The sequence below is a fragment of the Acanthochromis polyacanthus genome, chromosome 1 (assembly GCF_021347895.1).
Source record: "Acanthochromis polyacanthus isolate Apoly-LR-REF ecotype Palm Island chromosome 1, KAUST_Apoly_ChrSc, whole genome shotgun sequence".
Taxonomy (NCBI): Eukaryota; Metazoa; Chordata; class Actinopteri; family Pomacentridae; genus Acanthochromis; species Acanthochromis polyacanthus.
Window position 1 is genome coordinate 25,273,332 of NC_067113.1, and position 20,566 is coordinate 25,293,897.

General features: G+C 40.9%; 3 protein-coding genes and 1 long non-coding RNA gene across 4 annotated transcripts; 3 read left to right on the forward strand and 1 right to left on the reverse strand.

The window, feature by feature from the left end:
- Window positions 1–344: 344 nt before the first annotated feature.
- Window positions 345–8,766, forward strand: LOC110962981 (inositol-3-phosphate synthase 1-A). Its single transcript, XM_022211134.2, has 11 exons — window positions 345–523; window positions 810–934; window positions 1,468–1,629; window positions 2,243–2,372; window positions 2,663–2,856; window positions 2,937–3,086; window positions 3,715–3,930; window positions 5,652–5,816; window positions 5,908–6,021; window positions 7,483–7,700; window positions 7,856–8,766. The coding sequence occupies exons 2-11, from the start codon at window positions 821–823 to the stop codon at window positions 8,049–8,051; spliced, it is 1,659 nt and encodes a 552-aa protein (XP_022066826.1). The 5' UTR covers window positions 345–523; window positions 810–820; the 3' UTR covers window positions 8,052–8,766.
- On the reverse strand, window positions 8,498–9,846 carry LOC127533650 (uncharacterized). Its single transcript, XR_007941419.1, has 2 exons — window positions 9,756–9,846; window positions 8,498–9,031 (listed from the first exon to the last, which is right to left on the reverse strand). It is a non-coding gene; the product is annotated as an uncharacterized LOC127533650 (long non-coding RNA).
- A 193-nt stretch (window positions 9,847–10,039) lies between these two features.
- tpgs1 (tubulin polyglutamylase complex subunit 1) lies at window positions 10,040–12,380 on the forward strand. Its single transcript, XM_022211135.2, has 2 exons — window positions 10,040–10,486; window positions 11,318–12,380. The coding sequence occupies exons 1-2, from the start codon at window positions 10,149–10,151 to the stop codon at window positions 11,973–11,975; spliced, it is 996 nt and encodes a 331-aa protein (XP_022066827.1). The 5' UTR covers window positions 10,040–10,148; the 3' UTR covers window positions 11,976–12,380.
- A 1,706-nt stretch (window positions 12,381–14,086) lies between these two features.
- Window positions 14,087–20,134, forward strand: LOC110962984 (uncharacterized). Its single transcript, XM_022211137.2, has 4 exons — window positions 14,087–14,479; window positions 16,351–16,899; window positions 16,988–17,148; window positions 18,050–20,134. Exons 1-4 carry the CDS (start codon window positions 14,315–14,317, stop codon window positions 18,480–18,482), a joined length of 1,308 nt encoding a protein of 435 aa, XP_022066829.2. The 5' UTR covers window positions 14,087–14,314; the 3' UTR covers window positions 18,483–20,134.
- The last annotated feature ends 432 nt before the right edge of the window (window positions 20,135–20,566 follow it).

Consider the following 20,566-nt stretch of genomic DNA (forward strand, 5'->3'; position numbering starts at 1 on the left):
TCTTTAAAAAAAAAAATTCGCAATTGACCCAGAGCATGAAAAATAATGTTTTTACATACAGTAAACTGAAATTACAGATTAATGCATAAAGATGTTTTTGAATAAAAAGCAGTAGCATTCTTTATTTTTATAGGACTGCCATTCTACTGCCTTCCATTCATCTGGAAAACACTAGAAACGCCCGCATCTCTTCAGAGCTATGAGGAACTTGGTGGATTGTCGCCAGAGCTCTCTAGAATGGAAAATTTTAATCGGAGGACACCTGAGTGGAAAGAGGAGCTGCTATTCGCTGCTGTTGCCACGCGGCTGGCAGACCTCTCCTTCCTCACGCATTACATAAGAGCGGTGGAGGAAGCTGATTGGCTCAAAGGAGCCATCCGGCCACTGAGGATAATCATCCGAGCGCAGGACCTCTCCTCTACCCGGCACTTTTATACCGAACAGGACCACACGTTTCCAGCCGAACAGACCAAGAACTGTCGAAAACGAAACTGTCTTCTTAAACGCTACTGAAACATACCAGGTGAGGCAGCTTCCGGGTTTAGTTTCCTATCGTGTTCGCGCGTAATTTATGTATTAACTCGTCTGTTTGTCAGCTTTAAAGCCAAAAACTATTTCAGGAAGTGGTCAGAAAATCGTAACAGCTGGTTGGACATGAAAGACAGAGATAACTCGGTTTGGAAATAAAAAAAAAATGTATAAAAATAGCATGGCTTCATTGAAACATGACGTGTTAAGGAAATGACGAATCTCTGGCAGCTGTCCACAGAGACAATGAATGGTATGTTGCTGCTCCTGCTTATTTGTAGATTCTGCTGTCATGTCCATGAACATCACCATCAACAGTCCCAATGTGAAGTACACAGACTCCCACATTGAGGCTAAATATTCCTACCAGACCACATCAGTGCACAGAGATGGGAACAAAGTCACGGTAAGTTATTTTTTGTGCGGTTGTAGATGTAGAACTGGACACTTAATACATGAAATACTATCAAAAAGGGTGTAGCATAGAGATGTATTGTCACCATATTGGCAACACAGTGTAAAAAAATACTCACATCATGAGTAACTAACATCATTCTGTTAGATACTGCAAGAATTATGTTTAGGATTAATGAAATTTTGCCTTCACTCCAAAGCATCATGCTGCAACTTTCAAAGGGAAAAGGAAAACGCACATATTTTGCATTTTCCATGACTGATCTCCAAAAAAACATCAATTTAAGGCTAAGATATGCCCCAACTGTAACCATTAAAAAAATAAAGATATGCTAATGATGGTTCTTCAAGTGAATCCACTTTATTTTTAAGTCTGGTTGTAAACTATCAGTACTTTCCTTAAACTTGTGTGCACTTTCCTTCACCTCTTTTTGTAAATCAGTTGGCTTTATTTGAGTGTACTCGCTATGTCTGTGTGTGTCATCTGTTCAGTCTCCCACTAACCCTGCTTTGTGTGAGATACAGGTGACCCCGCACACCACTGAGATGACATTTCGTACTGAGCGGCAGGTGCCCCGGCTGGGTGTGATGCTGGTGGGTTGGGGAGGCAACAACGGGACCACAGTCACAGCAGCAGTACTGGCCAACAAGCTGAGCCTCACCTGGAGGACCAAGACTGGAGAGAAGGTGAGTGGACTGAGTCAGCCATGCCACATTCAGACTGCTAATGGGGGAAAAACAACCTGCAATTTGGTGATAGTTGAGATGAAGAGTTCACATGATGTTCACTCTGTGGTCTGTTGATATGAATGCAACCACAAGCTGCCTAGATGCTGTAAAAAGCTAATGGTTTTCTTGGAAAATGGCCACCACTTGTATAAAACATCCCATAGTTAAGTAGCTATAGCATGAAACATGACTCTTTTTTTTTAGATTTTAAAGTGAAAAATAGCTCCGGAGAGTGGATGAACTCTTTATAACCACACTATTTTAGGATGTGAAAACCTGAGGGTACCACTAGGGAGCTAATCGAGAAGCTTTTGTCCTATTTTATAAATATAGCCGACTGTATGTCCCCTGATATAGTGGTAGAGACTCATTACAAGCTGGTTAGACCTGACATGTTCAGCGGAGCGTTCAGAGCTTAACTTACTCGGGTCTGAGGGATTTCCCCTTATATGGGCAGACATTTTCAGCTCCATGAGCCGCTTTCCATTTTGCTGAGTTTACTCTGGCTCATGTGATTTAATACACTTTAAAACCTGAAAAATGACTTTCCTCTCTCCCCCTCATTCTTTAGAAAGCAAACTACTACGGCTCCCTCCTGCAGGCGTCTACTGTTTGCATCGGATCGGGGCTCGAGGGCGAAGTCAACGTGCCCTTCCGTGACCTCCTGCCTATGGTGCACCCTAATGATATTGTCTTTGACGGTAGGAGCGATTCAGAGTCAGCTCAAGGCTTTAAAAGTGAAAGAGATGTAAAGTGAAGTGCACAGAGGCCAGAGAGTTTCTGCATAAAGGTTAGAGATGTGCTGTAGTGGTCTTTTCCAGTGCAGTCGAGTCTGCAGACCTTTAACAGGCAGGTCATTTATAATGCCCATTATAAGATGAAATGGATTTGCATATCAAGCTTTTGCCCTTTTAGTTCTAGAAAATGACTGACATCTCAGCCAGCACATTTTTAATTAATTTGAACCCATTTCTGTGGGGTTTTTTTTTAGGTTGGGATATCTCCGCTAAAGATCTGGGCAGCGCGATGGAGCGAGCTGAGGTGCTGGACTGGTCACTACAAGAGCAGCTGCGACCGTACATGAGCTGCCTGAAACCCAGACCCTCCATCTATATCCCAGAATTCATCGCTGCAAACCAGGAGAGCCGGGCAGACAATGTCCTCACTGGGACGATGGCAGAGCAGGTAATAAAAGTCTCGACTCTGCTTTTATTTATTCTGCTTTTCTGTTGGAATTTGACTTGCAGAGTAAATGATGATTCCAGGTGGAGCGGATCAGAGCAGACATTAGGGATTTCCGTCAGTCCAGCGGTGTGGACAAAGTCATCGTTTTGTGGACAGCCAACACAGAGCGCTTCTGCGATGTCGTACCTGGAGTCAACGACACTGCCAAGAACCTGCTGGCTGCAATCCAGGTGAGAGCAGAAGAGGCGAAAATGAGATTTCAGTCCTGAAGTTCTGAAGCAGCTGTCAGTAGAAATCTCAATACTGGAAAAGGAGTAAATATTTAACTGTCCTTGAACCAGCCTAAACTGTGTTGCCGGCTGGTAGTCATCATGAATCACCCATTCAACTTTAATTTCTTCGTAATGCTGGAGACCAAACAGTAATCCTCCATTACATTCAGTGATTAATAAAGCTTAGAGGATGAAAAGATTAGCTCTTCTAACACGCACTGTGGATTTGTAAATGAAATGCCTTAATGAGTCTGAAGCAGTCAGCAATTCCTTTTTATATCAGATCAGGGGAAGAAAATTATGGTTTGTCCCTCTCGGTTAAGTTTTTTATTTTATCTCCCGCCTTGAGCATGCTTGTACTGCTGTCAGCAATGATAATAGTCCATTTCACAGACTTATGATCCTCAGCAAATAGCTCAATTTAGGATAGGCATGAAGTCGACAATAGAGTAACGCCACTGAGATGATGTAAAGAGGGTCCTGGGGGGGGAAAGTAGTCTTGTGACTCAAGCTTGGCTCCTTCGTGTGACATCATGATGCACTCAGTAACAGCCATCATCGCTTTGTTTGTTCTTCCATCCGTCAGGTTGGAGCAGAAGTTTCTCCCTCCACTCTGTTTGCTGTGGCCAGTATACTGGAGGGCTGCGCCTACATCAACGGCTCCCCGCAGAACACTTTCGTCCCCGGTGCTGTCGAGCTGGCCATGCAGAGAGGCGTGTTCATCGGTGGCGACGACTTTAAATCTGGTCAGACCAAGATCAAGTCGGTGCTGGTGGACTTCCTGGTCAGCGCAGGTATCAAGGTAAGAGAGCGAAAACATGGATTGGATGACGGAGGATTACTGAGATTGAGCCGCTTCTCTGAAAGGTCATAGGAAAATAAGCAGAAATAAGAACAATAAATCAACACTAGGTTAATGATTAAGTGCAATTTAAGCTGGTAAACATCATACTTCCTCCCAAAAAACAGCCTATAATAAATCAGCTCAAATACAAGAACTGTTCACATCATAAATTAAGGAAAAATATATCTAATTATCCAGATGCACGCTTTAAAAATTTAAATCAGATACAGCCGCTTTAACTGATCAAAAATATTACTAAACAAACACACCCACAAAAAAATCAGTAGAATAATAGAACTTTAAATAGGAAAATAAGGTTATGAATTGGCATCAGTCTTATCTTTAGTGCACTAATTCTCTCATTAATCAATAAAGCAGTAATTGCTACAGGACGATTTGTTTAAACATCCCTACCACCCACCTAAATACTACCATGTGTGTACCATGTAGTGTTTAAAACTGCTGTATGAATTATTGAAACATCCACATTCTATGTTCAAAACATGAGCAAACTAAAACACAGACAGTCTGAACACAAAATGATCCCAGAATTGCTACGCCTTGTATATCATTACATAACGGTGTCCTGTTCTGTGTGGTTGGCAGTGTTAAATAGCATCTAGTTTAAAATTTATCAAACACACTGACCTTGTTCTCTTTCCCAGGGTGTGAAGTACATCGGTATTCAAGTGTCGTATTCTGATAAACGTAAAAAGTCTTTCCAATTTAAAAGAGCCTAAAGGGTTGGTAGTGCAAGTCACAGAACTTTAATACAGGAGATTGACTTTTGTCCTGTGTTGGAACATTTTTTTCTGACTTAAGTCTTGTTTTCACTTGCTGTTTGCTTAGATTTAGGTGCCAAACGTGCTTGGTTAAGTTTCGAAAAAGATTGTGATTTGGGTTAAGATACAGTCTTTCACAACAGTAATCATGTGTCAGCAGAAAAACTTCTCGTTGCCTGAAAAGGAGTGACAGGGATGGCAAAAGCAGAGATTTGGACAAGGACTCATGTTGCCTTTTGTGGCATTTATGGTTTTTATAAGTTTATTTGAACCCCTCCTGTGTGTTGAAAAATTACTCTAAAGGGTACTAAATGTGTTAAAATGTGACAATACGGCTGCGTGTGATGAGTTGGGAGGGGGAAAGGGCTCTAAGAACACATGTGAAACATCACAAATGGTGGAGAATAGAAAAGAACAGAAATACTTTATTGATTTTGTATGCTGTTGTTAAGGTTGTAAGTAAAAAGCATAAAGTAACCACCACCACAATAGAAAAAAATAAACATAATAGAAAATGTACTCAGATACAAAATGCACAATAAAGTGTAAATTACACTATGAATGAAATGTGTACTAAATTGAAAAATGCACCATTAAGTGTCAAATGCTAACAACAGAAATAACATTAAAAATCTTACAAAACTTCAAAAGTGCTACTATAATTTTACATTTGAAAGCATAAACTATTAACATTATACTTCTTGCTGGTAGGAAAACTGCAACACTCCTAACCAACTGCATTATTTTATCTTCTAAACATCGAGTAGAGTCAAGAGTAAAGGAGGTTCTTAAACAAGAACCCAAAAGTTGCTTTTAACAGAAGCTCCTAGGATCACCGTGACCTGGATGACTGAGAATATACACAGAGATTTTAATACGTGACTCTCCCTTTGACAGCCAACCTCCATCGTCAGCTACAATCACCTCGGCAACAACGACGGGAAAAACCTGTCGGCTCCGCAGCAGTTTCGCTCCAAAGAGATCTCCAAGAGCAATGTGGTGGATGATATGGTCCAGTCCAACCCCATACTGTACCAGCCTGGAGAGAAACCTGACCACTGTGTGAGTAAGAAACACAGACGCAGAAAAAGCTCCAATGTAGAAGCTTGCGGAAAACTCATCAAACTTATTACCCGTTTCTGTTTTATTTCAGGTGGTTATTAAGTATGTCCCTTGCGTGGGAGACAGCAAGCGTGCCATGGATGAGTACACTTCAGAAATAATGATGGGAGGAAAAAATACGATCGCACTGCACAACACCTGTGAGGTCAGCTATCAATTCATCTATTCCTGTGAACAACATCAGAAACGAGTAAAACTACAATAATAGAACAATTGTCTTAGAGTCAGAGCTGCTAATTGCTGGCTAAATATAACATTGAGAGCTTTTGTCTTCATTTGATGGTAGCTGTAGACAAGGGAGGCTCAGGAGTGCTGCAGCTTCCTGTTAATCCTCCTTAACAAGCCTGAGAGCTAATTCAAACAGACCGATGCAGGTCACTGACATACTAAAGTGGTTTTGTGTCAACTGTAACCCACAACCATTGCTACAAAAACATGTCAATAATATCTGCACCAAATTACGGGATTTTAGTATCATTTATGAGCATTCACAACAAAACAAATGGCTTTTTAATACAGTCATTTTAAAAAAAAAAAACAGACCTTATGCTTTTTTTGTGCTCAACTTTGGCACCCTCCAGTGGCAGAAAAACAATTTTGCAATACATGAATAAACTTCTGCACCAATTTTTTTGCATTAAAGTTAAGTTGTAACTTAAACATGTTAATCACGAATAATTTATTACAGAAAAAATAATGTGTGAAAAAAATATCGCATTTAATTGTACCTTACTCAGTTTCCTAATTTCTGGTACACCGGTAACACTGATGCACACTCCAGACCAATAGGTGGCAGTGATGCGCTTAAAGTCTGTCTGCCAGCTGCGAAGAAGATGCACAGGACGCACTGAGTGAACTTTCTCTTTTATTCTGAAAACTGTTCAGCAAAAAGTATTTCTGAAAGCGTTTGAGGCAAGAAATAAGCTGCTAAATCTGTCCTGCTTTGAGTTCAACGACGGCTGGTTTAGACATTTAGCAAAAGTTTCGCTATGTGTCGGACATCGGCTCTTCGTGCTGCATTTGCACAAATGAAACCATGCAAATGAGCTCCAGGGTGGCGTACCATACATTAGCTACAACAGTCCTGGTACTGGCAAACAGTGTAGCCAGCCCATAATAGGCTATTGAATGTGCTTAAGTTTACAAAGTCTTAAAATGTTGAATATAACTGCTGTAATTGCACTTCGAGTTCACAGTAATCTGTGAATGTAGTAGAGAAATGAGAAATGCAGGTAATTATAAATGAAACATAAACATTTTTGTTGTTGTCAACCAAAATTTATTTGAATTGAAAAACTTTGCTTATTGTGCCAAATATTACTATGACAAAAATGTGATTAATCACATCCCACCACTTGTTTAAATCTTACTATTTTTACATTGATCTATGAACAGCCAACAAAATAATTTCATCAGTGTAGCTGACATTCAAACTAGCATGTGTAAAATTTTTCAAAATGTAAACTTTGGTGACTCTTAGTGGTAGTACCAAAAACAAACGGTGACAAATAAGGCAATGTTCACATGTACATGGGATGATGTAGACGCGTTGTCCTTCAATTTTATACATCATTGCACTAACGTCATCTCTTTTTCTTTGCAACAGGACTCTCTGCTAGCCAGCCCAATCATTTTAGACCTGGTGATCCTCACAGAGCTTTGCCAGCGTATCAATGTCCAGCCTCAGGGGGAGGAGGACTTCCAGTCTTTTCACAGTGTCTTAGCACTGCTCTCCTTTCTCTGTAAAGCCCCTCTGGTCCCGTCGGGGACCCCGGTCGTCAATGCCTTCTTCCGCCAGAGGGCCAGCATAGAAAACATCATGAGGTACGGATCAGTTTGAGGCTGGGGAAATTCCCCAAAAGCTTGCCTTGTTCTTTTAACGGAAGAATGCTGCTTTTCACAACCCATGTGTTATACATATGTGTGAAGTTTTATAGTTTCATTTAGTTACAGACGGTCTCCCTCCTTGTCTTTTTCAGAGCCTGCCTTGGTCTTCCTCCTCAGAACCACATGCTGCTGGAACACAAGCTGCAGAGAAACTTCCTGCCTCCACATGCGACCTACACGAACGGCGATGTGGCTTCTCTGAAAAAGGTTCCTCTCACCAACGGGAATCATATACCTCTAACAAATGGGATATATGCGCATGTGGATGATGCAGCGTGTGCATTATGACATAAAACAAAACACTGCAGCCCAAACAACACTGAAACAACATATCACCATGTTTAGTAAGAACAAAGGCCCTGACCGATTAAGCTATCGTTATACAAGAACGCACTATGTAAAGTTCCGTAAAAGATTAATTTAAAACCGTAGTCTTTCAGTAAGATTTAGTTCCATAAATTGTTGCAGCAAAATAGGCAGATCATACATGGTGTCAGTATTAATATATATCTGATCTATATTTATTGACCTTTAACAAAAGTCTGCTGTGTGTGAAGCCCATAGATTGCACTCATCTATGTCTCCATAGTGTATAGAATTTTTCAAGCCAGGCAATTTTGTTAAAATATATTTCACAGTTTTTAAGGCAAGTAGGTGTGCTAAATATTGTTTGCAATTAAAACTGTTTGTTTAGTGTTCTTATATTTTTATTTAAGACTTTTTCCAATGCTCGGTGCAGATATAAAGCACAGCTGTACTGTATATATCTTTGCACTAGTTTAATATGTTGTACAAGTAAACATGGCACTGATCTCAAAGCTGTGAGAACGGATCATCTCGCTGCTGTATTTGTTGTTGGAATGTGCGGCACATGAGCCTGAATGAGAGGCATCTCTCTGAAATAACTGGGTTAATATCTACCGCTGCTTTTTGTAGGCATGCTGATGTTTTTGTGTGACACGGGCTATTTATGTACAATAAACATGCTGTTGTTTGAACTTAATCTGTTTGTGACCTTAATCGTGTTTGTATTTTTAGATTTGAACTTATTGAGTAGCCCATTAGATTACAGTTTTCTTTATGTGCATTGATTGTGTATGAGACACAGAAAACAAATAAATAAGAGACCAAATTAATATCTCGGTTCTAGTAAACATACAGATGAGATCTCTGTAGGGTAATTGGTGATTCTAAAGTGGTTGTAGTTGGGATGTTCTAGCAGCATGTGCAAGGTTGGTCCCATCTTCTTGCCCAGTTTTGCCCAATGGCTGGAATAAATCACATTTATTAACATTAAAAAGTGCCAAACTTAAATGGAAGGCTGTCATATCATAAGTTATTGTACAGGTACTTGTGTTAAATGTGACATTTAAGAAATTTTGCATCTTTACATTCTATCTTCACCAATAATGTCCTAATACACATCCTATTGAACACAGGGACGCATCAGTGGTGTGACTGACGATGGAGAAGTTCTACAAAATATGCCATTGGATTCTTTAATATTAAAACATGATCAAAGACCACGAACAGGTGACAGCAAGCCGCCACCCTGAAAGCTGCCGATTTGTTGTGCAACATTTGCTTTGTATTCTTATCAAAATGTTTTAGAACAGCCTGTGCCCCACTAAAACATTTCCATGTCATTAAATGGGTGCGATCTGGGGGCAGGTTTTGCATAGTAAAATCAAATCTAATTTGTATTTGAGACATTCAGCTGGTGTCAAATTCTCAACCAGTGAGTTAATCTACATCCTAGTCAGGCCTGGTTTAAAGGACATCGGATCAGATAACATGACCAGTACAGAGACACTCCCTGACCTGTGACAATAAAATACATGGCACACGACAAGAGAAAGACAAGGACACTGTTGGCTTATCAGTCAGTGTCTTAGATACTTCCACAAGCCAAAATGAACAACCTCATAAACTCTGTAGGTCACAGACAATAGGCGCAACATGATGCAAATGATGGTCCGACATCTTACTGACCTTCAGTTTCTGGTCTTTGACCCGACTCTACATTTGCACATTTTGTCCAGAGGGACCTGAATCTTCAGAACCCTCCCCTGTGCGCACTTTACGCACAAAGTCTGACCGATAGAGGGCAGTGACGGGGTTTTACAGGACTCTTCAATGATTATTTAGGTGAAATACGCAAATATTAGTATATTAGAGAAGGCATTGGTCTTACAATTAAGCCGTTTTGAACTCATTGTCTTCAGTATTCGCCATGTTTGGAGCCATTTTAGAGCCAGAGGATTTCAGTAGCTGTGACGTCTGATTTTTCAGCTGCTGAAAATCAACTGATTTGCGACGGTTTCGACTCCGTTTCCTGTTTCATCACTTCCACTGCCGTTGCTGCGACACGGGACGCCAACAACAATGGCGGACAAGGAGAAGCGCCGGTCCGGGGTGACTTCCGCGGGGATGCCCGTGGGCAAAGCCACCAAATCGGACAGCGACAGGGAGTTTCTGTCGCAGGCGGGCGTCGGAGAGCTGCTCCGCGGTGCCATCCTGAAGATGGTCGAGGCCAGATCGGATGATCCCATCGGGTTCCTGGCCGACCACTTCTGCAACCTCGCCTCCGTGACGGACACCGGCACCGCTGGATGCGGCGACGAGGAGCCGCTGAACTCCGGGTCTCTGGGCGCAGGCGCGCAGGAGCAGCAGCATCTGAACCGGGCGCTGTGGCACCTGCGGCTGGCGCATCACTCCCAGAGGTGAGGGCGGCTTTCACAGGTCCACGGTCCTGAATGGAACCGTAGAGACAGATGGTGGGTCAGTGGGGAGCAGTTTGACAGGCTGGACCATAAAGAAGAGTCCGGAGCTCACTGCTTCATTCATTATTGAGCAAACAGATGAACGTTTGAGCATTTTTGTGTCCTCATCAAGGGCTTTGACTCTAAATAAAAGGTTATGAGTTCAGCAGCTTGCCCTGAAATCTACTAAGAAGCATCTGTTTTAGGTTCATTTTGCTGGAAGATGCACAGAAACACCTAGTTCTATAATTCCAATACATTTAAACCAAGCAGCTTTATAATTTGTCTTGTCATCTCTGTACTGATGTCTATGGAAATTATAACAATACAGTATTTATCATTAAGATCATGACATGGCAGTTTTATGTATCTAAGTTATGAGATCTCTGTCTTTCAGATCACCACCTTAATACTTTGTGGATGAATGGAATTTAATATGTTATTTGATTAAAAAGTGATTAAAGAAATTCAACACCTTTTCCCCAGAAACTTGCTCCTGTCACTCCTGTACATTCCCCACAGCTCATTGTTTGATTAACAATGGCATAATATAATGACATAGATATTATATCTCTATTGAAAACATTGAAGTAGGATGAAAGATTAAAAACTGCCTCATCATCCTACCCTTGATTTGGATACTGCTATTGATACAGTGAAATAAAGCTCATTGTTTTGGTAGCAATGATGTTTTTTATCGGAGCTTTTGGATTAAATCTAATGAGAAATGTTCTGCCACGGTTCTATAGTTTAACTAATGATTTCCTCTCTTTTATTCCATTTTCCACCCAGATCCGCCTTCAGCAACAACGTCCGTGTGGCCTACGACCTCCTAAACCTCACTGGGCCTCGAAGACCTGCCGGCGAAGCTCCTGAAGGCCCTGAAGGCACCGACAGCCCCACCGGAGAAGGAGGAGGAGGCGGAGGAGGAGTGCGAGGAGGCCTGTACACTCAGACTCTGCAGTGTTTGTGCAGTGAAGGTGGGGTCCCTGCCTCCACCTCCGCCCCGCTCCTCCGTCGCCTCCACTGCCAGGACCATGAGGCCGTCCCGTACGACGTTTTCCGTCACGGTGTGGTCACCTGTGCCGTTTTCTCAGACTACATCCGGCAGGCTCAGAGGCTGTACGCTGAGGTGTGCTGCCCAGACGAAGGGCCTGCGTCGCGGGCGCTGTGCCTGGCCGTGCTAGGGACCCTAAAGGAAGCCCTGGAGACTTCCCAGGGCCCTGATGCAAACTGCTGTGTTAACGCCAATACTAAAGCTAGTTCCTGTTTGGAGAATAATGCGAAGGCGATCCGCTACCTGGAGGCCAGTGCCAAGATCTCCCCCTACAAGCTGGCTCAGGCCATGGCTGGAGGACAGACGCGAGGGCCTGGTGGCGACATGGACGCAAAGGAGTTTGAAAACGCAGCCGCAGAACTCTACATCACTCGAGTGAAAGTTGTGTCCTAAGTTTTGTTATGATTGTTGAATGTTTAGCAATTTACAGTAAATCTCTTCACCTTCTGTAACCTCTAACATGCTGCTGCCCAAATAGCAAATTTAAAATAGACATGACTTCTTCTCAAGACTGTCACTAAACCCAGTGTTTCCTGTGTAAAATATGTTTGTTGACTTTTTAATATGGCACTAATGAGAAATCGTACTCAATCGTCTGCTGTGACTGTATGTGTGCTGTGTGAAAGAAAAGAAAATCCTTTCTTTGACTGCATTCTGTCCTCAAAATCCATATTTATCCTGATAGTTTCTCTTGTTGTTCAACCTAACATGAAATCCTTGGATTAGAAAGCAACACTCTCTCCTCTAGATCCTGTGAAGCCCACATAGCTGTAATAAATTCACTTTTTTCTATTCAAACTTCTCGCTTCTGTCTTTTGTTGGGCTGTCAGTAAGGAGTTGACTTAACTCTAAAGGAGAGTTCAAATTGAAAACTGATGTTCACTTATTTATTTGAACTTGTATTTTTACCTCAGGTAGTTTCATTTAGGGGCAAAAAAAGCAAAGAAAGTGCTCACATCACAAATTAGCCAACACTGACAAGCTGGAGCAGAGAAAGAAGTTTACAGACAAGGAATTAAAAGGCCATCATCATGTGTGATGTGCGCAAAAAAAGACCAAAAACCTTCACTTGGATCGAAAAATAAAAGAGACCGAGCAAAACTGCAGCTTCCCAAGGGAAAACGACTTAACAAACTTCCCAAACAACCCAGATTTTCTATCCATGCACTGATAAAGAAAGAAAACTGTAGTATCATACTGATAAAAGATCAATTAAGATGTCTAGACTAAAAATAGACGCAGTTCCACTGAAGTTTTGATGCCCAAGTTTCACAAACTTTTCTCTCATCAGTAATTAAATGATCAAATCACAAAATAAATGCTCGCAGGGCAGCACAGAGAGATAATCCAGTCGACACACCGATGCTAAAGGATCGTTTAAGAGGAAAACATTCTTTGAATCCATACTATATTTGATCATATGCAGCTGTTATCAGTCAGTCTGGTAAAATATCAGACAGAGCATCCTTTGAAATAGTTTTTTAAGGTCTATTTATTGTTTTAATGTAACTAAGCAGATTTACTTTAGTGGAGTAGGAGTAGAAATTTCCATAAAATGAAAATGATAGTGTTTCCATTGTATTCAACTTTCTAAATCTGCTTCACTACGTCTCTACGGCAAATATTTTATATTTTATTCCACTAACAGTTTTAGATCATTCAGATCGCAAATTTTCCGGTCCTTCTCGTGAAAACAACAGCCACCAGATGTAGTAATTTTAGATGTTCGCGATAAACTTAAAGATTAAATGGTCTTTCATGAGTTGGGAAAATGTTCCTACTCCTTAAATCAACAAAGCTACTCTTGGAGAACAACAACAAAACAAAATGTGAAAGATTCCTCAGTGAATTTACATTTTGAAAATTCTTTGGTCTGTAAATAAATTCAATTTTCTAACTTCAGACAAAATATTTGACTTTTAAATTGATATTTTAGCTTTGTATTGGGTCCCAAAATCTGAGACAATGTAGTGACACCACTGGGTCGATAAGATAAGTTCTGACACAATACAATACGGCACGATATGATAGAACTTTATTAATCCCAAAGAAAACATTTAGTCAATTCTTGTGCTCAGAAATAAAATACATAACATGAGACACGGTGTCTAACAGAAAAACAGCTGCTATTACAATTACTATTATTAAGTCATACAATAAAAGCAATATTATACATGGTAATTAAATAGTGCACCTAAAATTCAAATATTGCACATGGCACAAACTAATATTGCACAATCTGCTGAGAAATTAATATTGCAAATGGCATACTGTTTTTGATTTCACTGACTGATGTGTTTGTCATCTTTCCTTCCCTGAAAGGCAAGAAAGTTACTAAGCTAAATGTAAACATATTTTTTAAAGCTCCTGTTTACTGGTGCATCTTAAAAAAACAGTTGCATGAATTTAAGTGGGCACATTAAGTGACGTATTTGACATTTTTCTCTGCTGCAGCTTTGTTGAAATCAGTGCCACATTTCAGCCACTAGGCGGCAGCACCGCTCAGCACCAACCAATACGTCATTGGCACCAACAGGCAGAACGCGGAAGTGTCCTGGTTTGTTTTGCTCTGTGGGCTCATAGATATATACAAGTGTTTGTATATATCTATGTGTGGGCTCGGCTCAAATGATGAGAGCAGGAGCCACCATGATGTTTGAGCGTTCTGCTGTGTTACTCTCGTTTCTGTAACTTCATGACTGTCGCGTTTAACCCCGGTTGATTCAGTCAGAATGGAGGAAGAGGAGCAGCTTCGTTCTTTAATGTTCCTCGTGACTTACATGCTGCTGAAGCGCAGGAGAGACGTCAACGATGCAAACATCCAGAGACGCAGCGAGATCCAAAGACGCATCAGACACCGACAGTACTTCTTCCAGAGACAGAGGAGGATGCTCATGGTCAGTCCATCCCTCTCTATATCCATTTATACCAGACACAGCCCCAGACACAGCCCCAGACACAAGCATAATAATTTTATTTGCATGTTCCTTTAGACTCTACTTGTACGTGGATGACAGTTTCCTACAGGATTAAACTGGAGGGTCTAAAGAAAATTTACGTACAAACGAATTTGATCTCAAGTGGACCAATAAAATCGCTGCATAATAACCTGTAAATCACTAATATGTCCCTTTGTTTTAGTGCAAAAAAGTGCATTCTGAAAATGTTCATATTATTGAACTATCTTTTTGCAAAACATTATGAACAATCTGAAATTTCTTCATTAAAATATGCTCTTTTTCAACAATATTATACCTCAGTTTATCATTTACACATTACAACTGACAGATCAGAATATCTACAGCTGAACAATATAATGTTTTACTTTGTCTCTAGGGTGCAAAAGAGTCTGAAGCAGCATTTCTACATTAAGAAAGCTTACTCACTGTTTAATTTGCTCCTGGAACTTGCCATCTTTTTCCACTTTGCAAAGTCATACTGTCTGCAAACTACTGAGCTAGATCAAGGCTGCCAAATTTTAGCTTCCAGCTGAAGCCCCTGTTATGTACTTATGAGAAGAAGGCATCTAAATGAATAATAAAGTTACCGTTGCAAATAACCTGCTGAGAGAGAGAAAAAGATCTCTGCTCTAGAACACCTAATATATGATATGTGAGACTGTTTTGCTCTCAGGTCAGTATGGAGACATCCCTTTATCTCAACAACAACTACCTCAGAACTTAGATGCGCAAGTGTTGACTAATACCAGAAATAGAGCACACGTTACACCAATTTTAAAGCATGGGAAATCTGGTTTTTAGTAGTCTGTAAAGCAATTTGTGTTGCATTTTATTTGTATAAAAAGTCCTGTAGAAATAAAACCTTAGTAATTAATAGCACATCAACTTGCCATACCAGTTAAACTTTGCTGACAAATTTCATTCATCAAGACTCTTTTGCTGAAGAGACAAAGATAATAAATCACAGCGGTTAGCTGAAAGCAACTTGTTCATTCGCTCTGAAAACTCAAATAAGGATGTTAAATACCGTGGCATCTTTCACAACAAGGCCTTGTAAATGTAGACACATTATCCTAAGAACACTTTCTGGGCTATAATATCTCCAGACTATTTTTTTGGACATTGTGAATTCCATTTTTTTGTGAAACATATCCAGGCACCACTACTATGTTCATGATTTAGAGTTTGTTTCTTCCCCTTAACATATTTTAAAAAGAAATCTATAAGCACAAAAGTGTTCGTTAACATAAAGTAGAAAGATAAAGAAATAAATAAAACCAGATACCTGAGCTGTCCTGATTAATCTGCCTAGTTTGTGCATAATCATTTTTCTGATCTGTAGAAATGTCCAAAAAATCTCCCAGAGTGCAGCATGTCATCTTAATTTTGACTGAAAATGTACAATTGGCATTTTAACATTTGTGCTTGAAAATGCACATAAATGAATCAGAAATTGTCACAACAGTCTAAGAAAAGATTTCCTTTGGCATTAGGCTAACAGTAAAACAAAAATCAAGCCTCAAATATGCAAAATAAATAAGTGAATTAAAAGACATACAAATATATGGTTTGATTTTTTTATTTAGTTTTGTTCCATAAGCAATTAAAGAGATCTAGTTGTTTTTGTCACCAACCATTCAAATTATGGAGATTAAATATGGCTACAGATATGGTTTAAAGAAACATTTTACTGTTTAAGAGGAAAATAATGACAAACTCTAGACATTCGAAAACAGTCTCACTGGACCTGTTATGAAACACAAATTGACTTATTGAAACCTCTTCCATTTTCATCTCTTTCTCTCCAGATGATGATAGCAGGAGGCATCCGCTCCAACGGCCGCATCCGCACGCGTCCCTGGACCAACACTCCGAGCACCGATTGGTGGGAGCGCGTGGTGATGACAGAATTCCAGCCCTATGATTGGCTGGATAAGTTCCGCATGAGCCGGGAGACCTTCTTCTACCTCTGTGACAAGCTGAGGCCTCGTCTGGCCCGACAGGACACCAGCTTCCGCCTGGCGCTGCCGGTGGAGAAGCGTGTAGCCGTGGCTCTGTGGCGCCTCGCGTCCAACATCGAGTACCGGACCATCAGCACCCTGTTCGGCGTGGGGAAGTCGACGGTGTGCAGGTGTGTCAGAGACATGTGTCACGCTATCGTAGCGCTCCTCAGCTCCGTTTACCTGCGAGCACCCAATGAGCAGGAGCTGCAGGATTCAGCTCAGCTCTTCCAGTCCTACTGGGGTTTTCCTCACTGTGTCGCTGCCATCGCAACTCTACACACGGCTATCATCACTCCGTCAAACAACGCGTCCGACTACGCCAACCCTGCCGGCTGGCTCTCAGTGCTGTCTCAGGTAGAAGAAGCACCCATCTATGCTACTCCAGATACTGCCGCTGTTCAGTTAAATTTTGATTCCTTGCCTCTTTCTGTCTCCTTTCTAGGTTGCCGTTAGCGGCCGGGGACAGTTCTGGGATGTTTGTGCCAGCTTTCCAGGTGGAACGGATCCAGCAGACATCTTCCAGAACTCGTCGCTGTGGGCCACAGCTGCAGAAGGTGGACTGTCACCTGTCCCACCACCTGTCTTCATGGGGAAGACACTCAGGTGGAGTTTACAGCTCGATAGTTCGCTGTCAAACTGACAGTAAAATCATCAAACTTTTACAACAGTTTGTGCTCGACCACCTCTGATTTGCTGGAAATTTTATAGCACATGGAGAACATTTGTAAGCTCTAAAACACTGTTCTTCTTTGATCTAACAGTATCTTTGTTTTCATGGTACAATTTGTCATACTTTTTGCTTTTTAATTTTTCCGTTGGTATCGTTATACAAGTTCCTTATTTTTGTGTCTACATATTTTATTTTCCTAATCGGCTATGTTGTAAATGAGGCCTCCACATCTCCAGCTGAGTTTAAATAAAGGTTGAATGGATCATTTTCCTCTTAAAGGAAAGCAACAAGCTGCTAGTTTTTCCTGTGTATGTCGGGTTTTTCACTCAGCCTTTTTGTCATTTATCTCTCTACTTAACAAACAATGCATGTTTATGGTGGACAGCAGATTGAGCTGAATTAATGAACGGGTCAAGAAAAAATAAAAATCTGCAGTTTAGGAAATCAGTTACTGATTATTCAGTTTTCCCTTTTAGAGCGATTTTTTTTTAAAAATTTTTTTATAGTTTTGCTTCTGATATTGGGGCGATTTTCTGCTTTTCTTTATTTCTCTCACAGTAAACAGACTAAATTGATTGTTGAAAGGAGATGTTTGAAGATATCAGTTCTGCCTTTTGAAAATTTGATGGCATTCTTCTCTTTTTATTTATTCTTTTCAATTTGTAGACTAAAGGATTACACAATTAATTCTAAAGAGATTGTGAAAACCAAGTGTGTGAATCATCATGATTCTGTTTAAATATTTCTAGTGGACATGGAAGCAAATCCGTCTTTACTAGATAAAAGCTGTGTACTTCACAGAATAGCTGAACGAAACCTTTTTGTTCTGTCTAGGTATGTGCTGCTGGGTGAGGCCTGCTACCCTCTGCAGAGCTGGCTGATGAAGGCCTATCCTGAGGAAAAGAGCCGGAGGGCGAGTCGCACAGCGCTGACGGAGCCTCAGCAGCTGTTTAATCAGCAGCTCAGCAGAGCGCTGCGTGTTTCTGAGGAGGCGCTGCTGAGGCTGAGGGCCCGCTGGCAGTGCCTGAGCAAGAGGAACGACTGTGGGCTAGACGTGGTGCCCACCATGATCCTGGCTTGCTGCATTCTGCACAACATGTGCGAGTCCCACGGGGATGCTTTCAAAGCAGAGTGGCAGGTGGAGGTGGCTGAGGCAGAGAGCCCCCAACCCAGCCACAAGCAGCTCCTCTCCACCAGCATGGACCAGAGTAATGCTGAAGAGGTTAGACGCCTCTTCTGTGACTATTTTGAACAGCAGATTGATTGATGAAGGACTGAAGTGATCCTTGTAAACATTTACATTTTTGTTACACTACCAGCATGACTCTGCTGTATGAATCTCAGTCTGTCACTTATTCTGCCATTCTAATATTAACACGCATCCTTAAGCTAACTGTAGGCGTGTTACAGAAATGCAAGTGTGCCTCATGTATAGCCTAGCCGAGCTAGACAACCCACGGCAACGAATTTAATTCTCTACCAGGGTGGGTCTAGTTACCCTCCATAAGGCTCGAGGCTGGATTCTCCTAAAACTGGCCGGACCAATCACCATGAAGTGTAGAGTCAGAAGGCGGGCGTAACTAAGTGACGACAGAGGCGCGACGATTCTGACAGAAACAACCGGAAACAACTAGCCTAGCCGCGCTAGACAACCCACGGCAACGAATTTAATTCTCTGCCAGGGTCGACAACAAAAACGACAACAGTAGTTGAGCTCCATTAGCACCGACTCTGAATAATCTTTCTGTTAGCATGTCTGTAATATACTTGAGCTTCACCCATTGACTGTATAAATAAGGCTTCACCGAACTACCGCATCCTCTGATTTCCGGCGCTCTAGGAGCCTATTTGTTGCACTGATTGGTTGTATACCTACCCAATTGCTGCAGAGTGATTTGATAGACAACCTTTTAGCCCGCCTCCCTCCCTGTCGAGCGTGCCTAGACCCTTGCGTCTTCAGAGCATGGGTCTAGCACGGCTAGGCTACCTCATGTATGGATTTAGGTCAGAAGAGTTAAATAATAATTGTCCCATTTTAAATCCATCCAAAAATATTGCCTTCTATATTAAGACATTTTTATGTATATGTTGTTTAGATTGTTCTCACGTATTTTGTACATTTTTGTAGTGCATCATTGCATCAAGATTCAAGTTTTATTTATGATTATATGAGTTTGGTGTATGTGGTTTTCTCTTGATTTTGTTGGTGTTTCATTGTGCATTTTGAAAACTTGCCACCAAGGCTGGAAAATATGTCATTTCAGCATTGACACTGCCATGGATACATGCACAAGGATATGCTATGTGAATTATTGCAGATTATCTCAAACAACATCACTGATATTTAAACTGTATTCACACAACATAGAGTTTGTGTAGGAGGCTCCACGTGTGCATAGGAAAATACACAAAGAACATCAGACAAACTCTGACAAGGAAGATTTGGTTACAAGAAGAATCACATTAGTTGTATGGAAAATATTTTGGCTACAGAAATGATGATGTGGACTCAAAACAGGTACTCTTCTGCAGTGTTTTGCAATGAACTATTTAATCAGCACCACATAACTATCTATGATGGTTACAAAGTCAGATATGAATGCCATCTATAGTTTAAAAAATACATTTTGGATGCCTTTAGCAATGTTACAGTTCCAAACTGCTTTATTTAATCTTTCCCTTCTTATTCTTGATAGAGATGCACTTCATTTGAGAATCATAAATTCTTTCCAAATAGAGTTATAGAACGTATTTATTGTCATTGCAGTTTGCAACAAAATTGGTGATGTTGGTCAATTATTTCAGTGTTGTGGTGAAAATTTATGTATTTTTTCATGTCACAATGTGTAGCACAGAAAAACAATATTGCATTGTCAGTTTTGATTATTACACAGGTGGGAAAAAGAAAAACAGAAAATATTGTGGGTTTTTTCTTGTACTACTTTCAGGGCACTTGGACCCAAACAGTGGCATTGCACATTACCTCATAGACATTACATTGAATACTCGACGCACTGCATGGAGAAGTCATTTTAACATTTATTTGCAAGCTGCACCAGGTTTCCCAAAAGACAGCGAAACTCAAAAACTAAACATGATACATAAAACAGAATTGAGACAGCTTTGTACTTTTGCGTATGCAGATCACTTTTATTTCTGAATGCCGAACATCCTCATATTATAGTCAACAGATGTTATATGCAATTGTGCTGTAAGGGCCACACGATGTCGCTGCTATCCCAGCTCACATCACCACAGTCACCACAGATTATTTGTCTTGTGTGCTGCTGCCTGCATTATACTGCAGGTTATTGATGGAATGATGACTGTCTGGCTATTGCAATGTCTTAT